The sequence below is a fragment of the Onychostoma macrolepis genome, chromosome 21, assembly GCF_012432095.1.
Source record: "Onychostoma macrolepis isolate SWU-2019 chromosome 21, ASM1243209v1, whole genome shotgun sequence".
In the NCBI taxonomy this organism is placed as follows: Eukaryota; Metazoa; Chordata; class Actinopteri; order Cypriniformes; family Cyprinidae; genus Onychostoma; species Onychostoma macrolepis.
The window spans coordinates 23,117,737-23,132,191 of record NC_081175.1 but is presented as its reverse complement, the minus strand read 5'-3'; the positions used below and the strand labels follow the sequence as shown (position 1 = coordinate 23,132,191).

The following is a 14,455-nucleotide window of genomic DNA, read 5'->3' as shown; positions in this document are numbered from 1 at the left end:
GGTCTGGCTCTGAAATCTGATTGGATAAGCACCTTTGAATCCAAATGTATGCTTGAAGCACACCTGTCACTGTATATATATATCAAACTAACCTAAGGAAAGAAATATATTATCAGAAAGAGAAGGGGACATTTATTGCTGAAAGTGCTTGCATATAAACATTATTAATAATGTAAATGTTGTTGATGTATTAAATGCAATACTTGTATAAATATTTGCTGAAAAACAGTGCTACAAGGTGATTCATGATATTTCAGGTTAATTACAGCATGCCCCGTGGTGTTTGAGCTTATGCAGGGTCCCGATACGAGCGCTGTGATGTTGCAGAGTGAGGGTGATAGATCACCTGCAGTCGTTTATGCTCTGTCTCTCTGATTGGTCCTGAATCTCGTGCCGCCCATGCCTTAATTTATTCTGCACGCTGTGTGGACTTAATCTAGAGCAGGATCAATATGTTGAGTATGAAATGTCTGCTCAGTCGCAGCCAGATCATTTGAGTGTTAAGATGGATGGGACATGAGTTTATGCTGACTAAATGATTAGAAATCAGTAAACTAGCTTCAGAATTGTGGTCAGCCAAAATCTAAAACAGTTAGTTTGTCATGTTAAAATTTTTGACCTTTGACAAATTTTGATCTTTAAATATATATATATATATATATATATATATTGCATATAAATAAATGTACCACACAGAAATAGGGATTTTATTAATTATAATAAAAACATTTGCCCCACCTTTTAATAGTATAGAGTATAATAATAATAATAATAATAAATAAATAATTATAATAAATACTTATATAAATAAACAATAAATAATTAAATTATATAAATATTATCTGAATTATTTTATTATATTATATAAATATCTCTGATCTTTGATTTTCATAAAACAAAATAAATTGCCATTTTTCTTAGAATATAAATATGAAACAGTTAATATTATAATAAATAATAACAGTAATAAATATCTGTAAACAAATCTGTCTGTGTTAATATTATAATAATAAATAAATTAATATATATATATATATATATATATATATATATATATACACATCCATTTTTTACTGTATAACTGCTTTTATTTTATTTTATTTAATATATAATATCTCTGTTATGCATTTTCATAAAACAAAATAAAAAAATGTGCTTCATATAAATGCTTAATATTATAATAAATAATAACAATTATAAGTATATGTAAAAAAGAAAAGAGTATTTTAGTAAATCTTTTTTATTCTATAGTATTTTTTACAGTTATTCCATTTTTAACATATATTTTGCTATATATAGTGTACTTTCATTGATTGAGTGTTAACCCAAGTGTGTTTTGGATTTTCATGAAACAAAATACATTTCAAATATGATGTTTAATCCATAAATCTGCAGCTATGGTTTTTGAGCACTCAGCAGAATGCAATTGACTGTTAATATTCCATTCACCGACTTGCTGACTGTCATTAACTGACAAGTATTTTCTCTGTATAAGAGGTTGTAAAGATCCGCATCGATCCACAGCGGTCTCTTTTGTGCAATAAGCAAGAATGAATGAAGCCATGCCAATGTAATATGACAGAACCACAGGGACAGTCACTGTAGCTTTTGTCCAGCCTGTGAAATTCACTTTCTCTTCCTTCCTTTTTCTCTCTTCTCAAGTTACCTGGTCATGGAGCTGATGGACGCAAACCTTTGCCAGGTGATTCAGATGGAACTGGACCACGAGAGGATGTCCTACCTGCTGTACCAGATGTTATGTGGAATCAAACACCTGCACTCAGCCGGCATCATCCACAGGGTGAGAAACATGAATACACACAGCAGGATTAATTTAAGTTGGAAGGTCTATTTTATTCATTTAAATAATCAATAAAATCTGAACTCCTAAACTAAAAAATGCTGGGTTAAATACAACCCAGTGCTGGGTAAATATTGGACAGAACACATGCTGGGTTGTTTTCAACCAACAGTTAGGTTAACCCAACCTTCTGGACAGTAACCCAACCGCTGAGTCTAAACAACCCAGTCGAGTGTACCAAAACTCTTATCGTCATCTCACCATGACCCATATTTTCCTTTAAGGATCTGAAACCTAGCAATATTGTGGTGAAATCCGACTGTACGCTGAAGATCTTGGACTTTGGGTTGGCGAGAACTGCTGGCACTAGCTTTATGATGACGCCCTACGTGGTGACGCGGTACTACAGGGCCCCGGAGGTCATCCTGGGCATGGGCTACAAGGAGAACGGTAAACCAATCACAGAGCTGCATGCAGATCGACCAACACTTTTAAATGACACTATAATCTTGGGTTTTATAGACCCTGTGAAAGCAAAATTGGAGTTGAAGTGGAGTTTTGAGTATGTTTTTATACATTTAGTATGTAAAGAAGTATGTTTTATGCAACTGGTAGTATGCTATTGGTGGGTTCAAGTCCTCCTGGGAGGTTTTTATTTACAATTAAGGAAGTCATAATTACAATGTAAGTTGCGTTCAGGTCTTTTTGGTCAGATCAAGATGGCAATGTACTGTACCATTTCTACAAAAAATTCAGCAAGATTTCTTAACTCTACAATATGTAGAATACAATAAATATATAAAAATTAGTGCTGGGCAACGATTAATCGCGATTAATTGCATCCAAAATAAAAGTTTACATTTACATGTATTTACATATATATATTTATATTCATAGAATTTATATTATATATAAATATATACATGCATGTGTGTGTATTTATATATACATACTAAATATACACAGTACACACAGATATATTATGTACACAAAAACCTTTATTTTGGATGCGATTAATTGCGATTAATCGTTGCCCAGCACAAAAAAAATGTGGTGTAATTTATGTGCATTCAACTCCTACATATGATCTTTCCGGGATGTCTTGAGTGCATCATATATCGTGGTCACATGACCTTACTACATTGTATATTTAATTCAATGAATTTTCATTTTGCAAGTAAAAATGGTTAATTTGCATTTTAATCAAATTCTGGGTAAAAATGTCTTTCTTGACAGAATTATTCAAACGAGTCAAGAAAGAGATGTAGTTGATGTAGCCAGTTACTATCATAGTACACATTCAGAAATTACCAAATTTCTTATTGAACTATATTCTAATAACTGTATAAGCCTATATTTGAAATTTTGGGTTTGACATCAAATATTGGAGTTCTGTTCTTTTAGTCTATGTCTACAAACTATTTTAGTATTTTAGTAGGTATGTGCCACAGTATGTTTTATGCAACAAGTAAGATTTCAACTGGCAGCATGTTATATTGTGGTCATGTGACCTTACTACATTGAATATTTAATTCAGTACATTTTTATTTTGTAATTAAATATGGTTAATTTGCATTTTTAATCAAATTTTTGATAAAATTATTTAAATGAGTCAAGAAAGAGATGTAGTTATTTAATATCTGCATACTAATCATAGTGCGCATACTATATACACATGCTAAATTACCAAAACTTTAGTTAACTACATTCTACTAACTATATAAGACTATTTTGGGTTTTATAGACCCAGTGACATCAAAATTGGAGTTCTGTGGCTTTTAGTCTATGTCTACAAACTATTTTAGTATTTTAGTTGGTATGTGCAGCGGTATGTTTTATGCAACAAGTAAGATTTCAACTGGCAGCATGTTATATTGTGGTCACATGACCTTACTACACTGCATAGTTAATTCAGCGAGTTTTCGTTTTGATATTAAATTGTTTTACATTTTGACAGAACAGTATAATAATGAGTCTAGAAATATATAGTTGGTCAATATTTACATACTACTCATAGTACACATGTAATATACTTCAGAAATTAGTAAGAGTAGTATGCTATTCTGAACATCTCTTGGCTGTGTTTTTTTTTTTTTGCTATTTAAAAACAGAAGTTGTGTCAATGTCCTGTTTTATAATATACAGAAATACAGGAAGGAAAATTGTGTTGAATGACAACATTTATGTATAGTTGATGCTGCAAATGTATTAAAAAAAGCTGCCTATTTGGATAAAAGTTAATGTTGTTTTTAGATTCTAGGTTGGGAAAATTAGTTCAGTACTTAGATTTCTTGCTAACCTGCTGTTAATTTTCTGAAACACTAACAGATTTCACTGCTTGAAAACACAAATAACACATTAATACCCTAAGGACCAACATATTAGTTTGTACAGTATATTTAGAGTATGGGGGAAAGCAGAGAGAGGTCAGGCTATGGATTTCCTGCCACAAATGGTCCTCCCTGAGGTCTGTCCCCAGCTCTAACTTTGATCTGAGCAGTCGTGGAATAATCATTCAGATACCGTAGATATAATTAGCCATAGCCAGAGTGATACAGCTCACGCAGTTCTTTCTCTCTCCATCACTCATGACGGTTTGTGCTAACACTAACCTCTCTTTTTTCCTTCGCTCTCTTTTTCTCACTTCTGTGCCTGCAGTGGATATTTGGTCAGTTGGTTGCATCATGGGAGAAATGGTGCGCCACAAAATCCTATTCCCCGGCAGGGATTGTATCCTTCATGAATGCGTCTACAGTTTTATCAAGCAGAATAAATCTGTGTAATTCTTAATAATACATAAACTGCATAGTGTTATGTTATATTTTAGTCTCAAATTAGTCTACACAAAATAATACGTTTTTTTTTTCTTCGTTTTTTTTTTTTATTGTATTTAATTGCAACATTTTCTTATACTTTTTAGTGATATATGTAGTATATATATATATATATATATAATTTTATGAGTACTATTTTATGTTTATTTTAGTGCTGTCAAACGATTAATCGTATCCAGAATAAAAGTTTTTGTTTACATGATATATATATGTGTGTACTATGTCTATTTATTATGTATATATATATAAATGCACGCATATGCATGTATATATTTAAGAAAAATATGTTGTTTATATATTAAATATATTTATAATATAATATAATAACTAACGGTATATGAATATAAATATATACATGTAAATCAAAATATATGCTGTATGTGTATGTATTTATATATACATAATAAATATGCACAGTTCACCCACATATATCATGTATACAAAAACTTTTATTTTGGATGCGATTAATCGTTTGACAGCACTAGATTATTTATTTATTTATTTTTAACGGTTTTCATGATTTTGTGGTCCACATCCAACTGACTGGACCAGTGTTCATCTGTGCAGGCATAACTAATCGACTAAGTCTGTAGTTCTCCTAACCTGCAGGTTTTCGTATTGTAGGTGTATAGCTTCAAGATATGCTGTTTGAATCTCTTTTTCTCACTTTATAACACTCGCTCTCTCCCTCATTCCCTTCAGTCCTCTATGAATATTGAAGATTTTGTTCATTAGGATGCTGTGGGATCACTGTCTGATGTGTTTCTGAGTCAGATGTGGCGGCCTTGCACCTCTCCTCAGCACACTGCAGTCATTCGTCCCTTAATTGGAAGCAGTTCTTGCTTAATTGGCATTTAGAGACAGTGGAACTAGTGAAATAATGATACAGTCTCCCTCTCCAGTCGCTCATTAGGTTGAACTTTATTCATTTATTTAGCGATTTTGCTTTCGGTTGCTGTTTTCAGGTGAATTCTGTAGAGAGTTAAATTGTAGTTATAGTTAAGTTAGTAGAAGAGCAGTGCTTGTTTTCAGCTCTCCAAACTGAAATTAAGGTATCGATCCTGTAGTTTAGACCAAGCTTGGCTTATTTGGGTCTTTTTAAAAACTCATCAACACATGCCTGAGTGAACTTCTTTGCTGTGCTGTTTCATCGATTCCTTTTACACAGGGTGTACTTTACCAAAGCCTGAAACACTATATTTTAATACAAGCATTTAACATATTCACTTTGGTTCTTTGGTTGCATTTAACTTGCACCTGATATGCACGTATGTTTTTGGCTTTGGCAAAAATTTGCCCTTGATTTTTTTCTCTATCACATTCTGCTAACCTCTTAGATTGTTAACATAGACGGCTCTAATGTCCTCGTTTAATAATAAATTAGAATACTTAATACTTGAATATAGGATTGCATTATCTGTCTCTGCCAGAGTGAGTTCAAATCTTTTAAATATGTCACTTTGACTATTCTCAGTCAGTACTCTTTGTAAATCTGTTCACCTGCCTGTGTAGATAGCATTTTAAAGCATCGTATGTGAAAGCTTGTTCTGAAATGTAGACAGCAAAACATCTTTCTTATAAAAATTTCAGTGGCAGGTTTGTATGTATGCAAAGGATATTCTAGAGTGCGCTGCTTAGCAACATGCTAACGACAAACTCCGTTGGAATGAATTGAATCAAGCACCTGAGTTGCTTATGTAGTGTTCTAAATCAGGTTATTATATTGAAATATACAGTGCATGTGTGGTTTTATGTGGTATATTGAGTGTCTGATTGTATGTTGAATGCATGTTTTGTGTGCTGTAGTGGACATGTGGTCTGTAGGCTGTATCTTTGGGGAAGTTATAAGAGGAACAGTGCTGTTTCCAGGGACAGATCGTATCCTTCCCGTCTGTCTGTTCTCCAATCCTCACTGCTGTCTCCATTCATATTTTACTTGCCAAATATGACCTAATATTTTATATTTATATACACGATTGTTCAAAAGTTTGGGTCCGGTAAGATTTTTTTGTATGTGTTTGTATCTTATGCTGAATTATTTGACAAAAAAAGTGAAGTAAAGTGAAAAAAAAAAAAAAATCATATATTTAGATATTCTTTTTTATTATTTATATATATTTTATATTATATTTTTTATATTTTATATTTTAATATATTATAAAATGTAATTTATTCCTGTGATAGCAAAGGTGAATTTTGGAAACCTTAATAATTCTTTTAGGTTTCTTTGATGGATTGAAAGGTCAGAAGAACAGTATTAATTTCGCTTGTTAAATATTACATTAAAAATTTTATATATGTATATATGTATGTATGTGTATATATACACACAGACATAAAGATTCAAAAGTTCAGCATTTGTTTAAAATAGACTTTTTAACAGTAGAAATTCCACAGCTGTCACTTTTGATCAGTTTAATTTATCCTTAATGAATAATAATAATAATTACTGAATAAAATAATTACCACACACACACACACACACACACACACATATATATATATATATATATATACAATAGCAAATATTATAAAATTCTTGAAAACTCCTCGAACACAGGAATCTGATAGAAACAAACAAAATATTTTTTTTATTACACTCACCATTTAACCTGATTTTGGAAGGTATTTGCAGAATGAAAGCTGCCGGGCTGCTGTTAGTGTTTCTTTAGTGTGGCTTCCTCAGACGTGTGATGAGATAAGAGGGAGAGAGATACGGGCCAGGCTTTGTGTTTTGGGTGGGAGGCGGTGGGCCGTTCCTGCAGGATGATGTAATGTGGTCCTGGCTGCCCCGGCCCTTTGAACCAGAACCCCCCTTTGTGGGAATCATGGGAAGCCTGGGGAGCAAAAGCAGTCATGTGACTTCCCAGGGCCAACTGCACTACCATGACAACATCCATTTCCCTCTCTGTTGCTAGGCACCCATAGAGACTTCTTCAGGATCCATTCACTCCGGCCGGCTCAGACCTATATGCCGTAAACCATTCCCTTAAACGCCAATAATCAAGAGCGCCGAATGCCAGCAGTCTCTCTCTCTCGCTCTCTCTCACTTTCTCTCTCTCTCTCTATTCCCGCTCCTGTTCTAGCTGCCCTCATTTCCCACCGCTACACTTCTGTAATAATGACACCAATGAGGAGATTGCTGAGAGAAATGTCATTTCATAACAGAGATGCAGTTTAGATTTATTAAGACGTGTTTGATCTGGTGAATCAACTACCGCCTAAGATTCTTTAATGTTTTTGAAAGAAGTCTCTTATGCTCACTATTCTGTATTTATGTAATGACAATACAATAAAAACTGTAATATTGTGAAATACTACTACTGTTTTCTGTAATTTAGTGTCATGTGATCTCATCTTCAGAAATCAATCTAATATGCTGATTTGCTGCTCAGGAATTTATTGTTATTATCAATATTAAAAACAGTTTTTGGGTAAGTGAGTTTTTTTTTTTTTTTTTTTTCTTTTCATTTTTCATTATAGTACATTTATAGAGTTACAAAATTGAATTTCTATTCTAAATGCTGTCAAAAAAATCTTGGAGGGGAGGGAAGTGTATTATGGTTTCCATAAATGTATTAAGCAGCAAAAACTGTTTCTAACATTGCTAATAATAAGAACCAGTATTAATGATCAGCATATTAGCATATTCAAATGATTTCTGAGGGATCATGTGACACTGAAAACTAGAGTAATGATGCTGAAAATTCAGCTTTGCATCACAGGAATAAATTACATTTTAGAATATATCCAAATAGAACAATGTTCTTTTAAATTGTAATAATATTTCACAATATTGCTCTTTTTACTGTATTTTGATCAAACAAATGCAGCCTTGATGAGCATAATAGACATCTTTCAAATAAAAATGTGACTAGATATAATATATATAAGTCAGGCAATCTGATTAGAATGGCTTTTGGGCCATTATGTGATAACTGACTCAGCAAGTACTCACACCTCAATCGTGTGATTATAAATATATTAAAGCATGGTCAGTCATCTGTATGTCCATATCTGATCTTGTTTACACTGTCTAGAGTCTGCTAATTGATTGTTTGAATGAGCATGTCTGCAGTCTCTGGAAACACTTGCAAAGTCAGTGACACCTGACTAAAACCTTCGCTGCTGAAATCACTTCCTCACTCACCAAGGACGAGGAAGCAGTGTTTGTTTTGCTAGATTGTTTGTTTGCAGCAATAGCCAATTAAGAATGCATGTGAATTATTAAAAAATAATAGCATGGACTTGCTTTGAATTTGAGACCCGTGAGCCAGCGCCTCTCTTTGTTTATGATGTACAGTAGCTTGGATGTTATGTTTTGCAACACAATTTAAGACAATCTGGACCCATCCAGACCAGGATCAGAAATTAACAGGGACTTATGGCAAAAAATACCACCAAAATTTACAAAAAATGACTTTTGGGGTAAAGAGTTCCTGTTTTTGTTGATTTAATCTTATGCATAAAAGGTCATACATTTTCACTCTAATTATTGAGAGTTTGTGTTAATGAATGGATTATATTATATAAGTATTTGAAATGAAATGATGACACAGTATATATTTTATATGGTCACAAAAAAATTATATCGGAACAGATAAACAATACCCCTGAAAATCAACTCCAACGGGCAAATAGTGGCTCTTAATGGAAAAGTTAGTTTCCTGAAACTATTTAGACAAGTCTCGCTTCCATCTCATTGTGATTTTTAATGTGCTTTATGCTATTTTTGCCTCCAAAATGAACCCTTACAAGATTTCAGTGATAGTCCTATCCCAGAATACAAACAAATAATGAAAATGAGCATTGTAAAACTGGGTAATATTGAATCTTAGGGAGTCTAATAGGAAGTAAAATTGGGATTCTCTTGATTGTAATGACTCAGCTGATCATTATCTTATGTACTGATTTGGTTTCTTTTTGTTTACTTGGACAACAAATTCAGGCTGTTTCCCACTCCGGGCCTAATTAGGACCCCCTCCGAGTGTTTTAACCTTTACTGATTTAGCTTTAATTATCCTGGAGTGGAAGTGTAATCAAACTTTATTTCATTACCGAAGGCATTTTTAGGCTCACAGCACTTACTTTTATGTTTGTCTTGTGTAATCGTGTTAGAATAACCACATTATGTCGTTATCTTCATTTTATACTCCATTTAAAAGAGAAATATCATACTTTGTATAATGCATAAGCAGCCAGCCTGAGGGCCGTACGTAGGTGGTTTTTCCGTGACTCCACCCACATTCAGACATCGACCAATGGAATAAGGTTATAGAGCAGCTTGGCACACCCTCTCCTGAGTTCATGAAGAAACTGCAGCCGACGGTGCGTAACTATGTGGAGAACAGGCCAAAATACGCCGGCCTGACCTTCCCCAAACTCTTCCCTGATTGCCTCTTCCCTGCAGACTCGGAGCACAACAAACTCAAAGGTAAGCAAGAGTTTGTGCACTTTTAGTCATAAGCATGTTATTTGGCATACAAAGTCAAGTACTATCACAGTATATTGTGTGTGTGTGTGTGTGTGTGTAGCTTAAGTTTGAGGTTGAATCTCATGAAAAACTCTTTAAAAAGGTTCTGGTCATATTTAATTAAATAAAATAATGTATGTAAATAAATACATACACACATACATACTTTTTGTATATTTTGTGTAAAGAAAACAAATGTCCACCATTCTCAATCAAAATAAAGAAATTATTTTAAAAAATCGAAATAAAATGTAAATAAATACATAACATTTTTTTTAATAAAATTGAATTTTTAATATTAATATAATGAAGCCTATTTTTATGACCATTAGAATTTCCTCCATTCTTAATCAAAAATAAATTTAAAATAAATAAATATTATAATATAATATAAATGTATATATGCTAATATGTTTTGCGTCAAATCTAATTTTATATATTTTAAAATATATAAAAATATTAAATAAATATATTTTACAATAAATATGTATTTATTTGTATTTGCTTGTTTGTTTGTATTTATTTATTTGTTTAAATTTACACATTTATTAAATAATAATACATTTTATTATTCATTAAATATTATGTATTAAATCGCATTAGGTTACACCAATTAAAAAAAAATTGCATGCATTGCATGTTTTTTCCTCTATATTTGTTCAGACCAAAATATTCATTTTTTTATTTAATTTACACAATACAAATATTGTATTGTTTATTATTTATTATTTATAGAAGATTGTGAATTAAACTCACCACATTAGGTTATACCAAATAAAATAATTTAAAAAAAAAAATTGTATGCACTTCCACCAAGTCTGAATGTTTTGTTTTTCCCTATATTTATTCCATTTATTTCCACCATTCTGAATCAAAATAAAGAAATAATAGAAAAAAATCGAAATAAAATGTAAATAAATACATAATTTTTTTTATAAAATTGAATTTTTAATATTAATATAATGAAGCCTATTTTTATGACCATTAGAATTTCCTCCATTCTTAATAAAAAAATAAATCTAAAATAAATAAATATTATAATATAATATAAATATATATATGCTAATATGTTTTGTGTAAAATCAACAAAGCTTATTTTGTTGATCATTAGAATTTCCTTCATTCTTAGTACCCTATTGTAATATTAAAAATATATTTTAATGTGGAAAAATGACAATTATAAGCTATTTCCTTGTGAGATTAACTCTAAAATACTGCTAGGATTTCGGTTTGATTCATCTCTTTGTTATTTTCCTGGTTTGCCTGCATGAATCAGGCAGCAATTTCCTTCCCATTTGCGAAATTGAGAGACGTTTCATAAATTGTGCTCAGAGCTGTAGTTGTTCTTCAGGGGAAAGCGGAGGAGAATCATGCACTTTTGATATGAAAATTGCACGGTGGAGTTTATTCTCAGTGAACAGACATCACAGGCAGATGCTGAACGTTCTACAGTTTGGGAACAAAGAGCGATATAAGGCAGTGCTGATTAGACTGTAAATTGGCTGGGTGAGATATGATGGATACGAGTGTGATTGTGAAGCTGGACCTCCTGCCGTCAGGTACAGCAGAGTGTGCCGGAGGAGAGACAGCAACACATGTGCTTCTCAGTTTCAACCACTGCATTGCACACTTTTGATGACTTGCTGATTCGACTCATCAGCCTGTTAGTCGAGGCTCCATGAACTGTTCTGGGCGTGTGAGATAAACAAGACGTCCAACATGAGAAGTGCTGTGGTCGACTTCCCTTTTGGTCTCTACTAAGACCAGACTAAGTCTGTACCGAAATATTTGATTTTGTCATTTTATTTTTGTACATTTTAATAGCAATTTTACTTAGTCTACAAAGACTTAGCCAATATGAATGTACAGTTTCTGTTATGCTTATCAAACACGTTCGCATAACAAATTGATATTGAAAGGCAGAGAGGGGGAGCGAGTCAGAGAGAGATCTGCAGAAATCGGTGTCGGCCATTTTGAAGTGGTCCAGCCGGTGGCGGAGGGAAGGGAGAGATGGGATGATGCTGTAAGAGGAGAGAGAGAAAGGGCCTGACTTTACCCGGCTATTTATAGAGCAAGAAAGTGAGGGAATCAGAGAGCGTACAGAGGTGGAGAAGAAGAGAGGGAAGGAAAGGTGAGAGCGCGAGGAAAGACGAGCAGGATGTTTTCAGTGCCCTTGCAAAGAGAAATAGAGGATGAAATGTGAAGATTGTGTGTCTGATTTGTGAGATGTTGGCACTGAATTCTTCAAACATCTGAAATCAACAATTCTGTTGAAGTTCCAATAAAAATATATGTAACATACAGTATATGCTTACCAAGTCTGCATTTATATGAACAAACGGTAATGAAATGCTGTTGATACCAGTTATTCATAACGATTATTAATTATTATAAGTGCTCAATTAATAATGGTAATAATAATATGCTTTTCAACATTGATAATATTTCTTGATCAGCAAATGAGCATATTAGAATGATTCCTGAAGGATCATGTGACACTGAAGAGTGGAGTAATGATGCTGAAAATTCAGCTTTGCATCACAGGAATAAATTACAATTTAAGATGTATTCAAAAAGAACAATGTTCTTTTAAACACGTAATAATATTTCACAATATTACTGTCACGGGTTGTTGGAGCACGAAGGAGTCAGGTAGTCAATTGAACAGTGTCTTTTAATAAATCCACACAGAAAAAGGAAAGAGAAAGAAAGGCTAAACAGAACATACACGTGACAATTACTGTTTTTACTGTATTTTTGATCAAATAAATGCAGCCTTGGTGAGCGCAATAAAATGTGACTAGATATTTTATTAATTTTTGCAAAAGTTGAATAATTTAAAAATAATTTTATAATTACTTTATAATAATAATTGTATTATTATTTTGTAATAATTATTTGATTATTTAATAATTCTAATCATTTTAAGCAGCCTTTATAAAAATGATACAATTCTGTAAAATGCCTCCATTTAGCTGATGTAAACGTTTCTAAGGTCTGTTGTGATGTGTTTTACAGCTAGTCAGGCCAGAGACCTGCTGTCTAAGATGTTGATCATTGATCCCGCTAAGCGGATATCAGTGGACGAGGCCCTGCAGCACCCCTACATCAACGTGTGGTACGACCCGGCCGAGGTGGAGGCAGTGAGTATCTATCTGCGGCCATCTGTCACTCTCAGCTGTGTCCACACTACCGCTAGCTAATTACAGACTGGCCACCGCATGTCTTTTATATACTGAAGCCTACTCTGTTAAAGTTTGCCCATATTCAGTATTTTGAGTCATCTGTTCTGTTTTTTCTACATGATTGGAACTCTTTGACCAATCATGATATCCTCCATCACTCACAACTGATTGAATATGCGCGAGGAAAAAAAAATGTTCTTATGCAATGCACAGCACTATAAATAACTACCAATCAATATGACATATTGCAGATGTAAGGCTTGTTCACACCAAGTATGAATTTTCAGGGCAAAGAAAATGCATGGAAATATTACATTTTTTTTTATTAATTTGTTAAATGTATGTTTAATTTAATATAAAATATATAAAATATTAAATAAATATATTTTACAATAAATATGTATTTATTTTTATTTGCTTGTTTGTTTGTATTTATTTATTTGTTTAAATTTACACATTCATTAAATAATAATACATTTTATTATTCATAAAATATTATGTATTAAATCACATTAGGTTACACCAATTTAAAAAAAATAATATATAATATATTTTATTTAATTTACACAATACAAATATTGTATTGTTTATCATTTATAGAAGACTGTGAATTAAACTCACCACATTAGATTATACCAAATAATTTTTTTTTTTTTTTTTAATTTGTATGCACTTCCACCAAGTCTCAATGTTTTGTTTTTCCCTATATTTATTCAGATCAAAATGTTTTTTTTTGTTTTTTGTTTTTTTTATTCACACAATACAAATTTTGTGTTGTTTATTATTTATAAAAGATTGTGAATTAAACTCACCACATCAGGTCATACCAATAAAATTATTTTAAAAAATTGCATGCACTTCCACCAAGTCTCAATGTTTTGTTTTTTCCTACATTTATTCAGATCAAAATATTCATTTTTTTATTTAATTTACACAATACAAATTTTGTATTGTTTATTATTTATAGAATATTGTGAATTAAACTCACCACATTAGGTTATACCAATAAAAAAAACATTTTTTAACAACTGATGCATTTGAACCAAGTCTGAAATATCTAACAATTTGCCAGTTTTATTTTTATTTTTTTTTAAACAAAACAACATTTCATATATTTATCTCATTTTACTATTATTTTTTCAGTTTTTTTATTTTTTTTTTA

General features: G+C 32.0%; 1 protein-coding gene across 9 annotated transcripts in view; it reads left to right on the top strand.

Annotated features, from left to right (window-relative positions):
- mapk10 (mitogen-activated protein kinase 10) overlaps positions 1-14,455 on the top strand; it is a 64,903-nt gene that overhangs the window by 38,570 nt on the left and 11,878 nt on the right. For 7 of the 9 annotated variants that reach the window (XM_058757971.1, XM_058757973.1, XM_058757969.1 and 4 more), the window contains 5 exons: positions 1,663-1,801; positions 2,086-2,251; positions 4,460-4,531; positions 9,887-10,069; positions 13,127-13,251. In XM_058757971.1, the coding sequence (XP_058613954.1) occupies positions 1,663-1,801; positions 2,086-2,251; positions 4,460-4,531; positions 9,887-10,069; positions 13,127-13,251 (685 nt within the window). Of the gene's footprint in view, positions 1-1,662; positions 1,802-2,085; positions 2,252-4,459; positions 4,532-6,441; positions 6,514-9,886; positions 10,070-13,126; positions 13,252-14,455 lie in introns of all 9 variants that reach the window. The other 2 variants (XM_058757972.1, XM_058757970.1) reach the window with 1 other exon arrangement.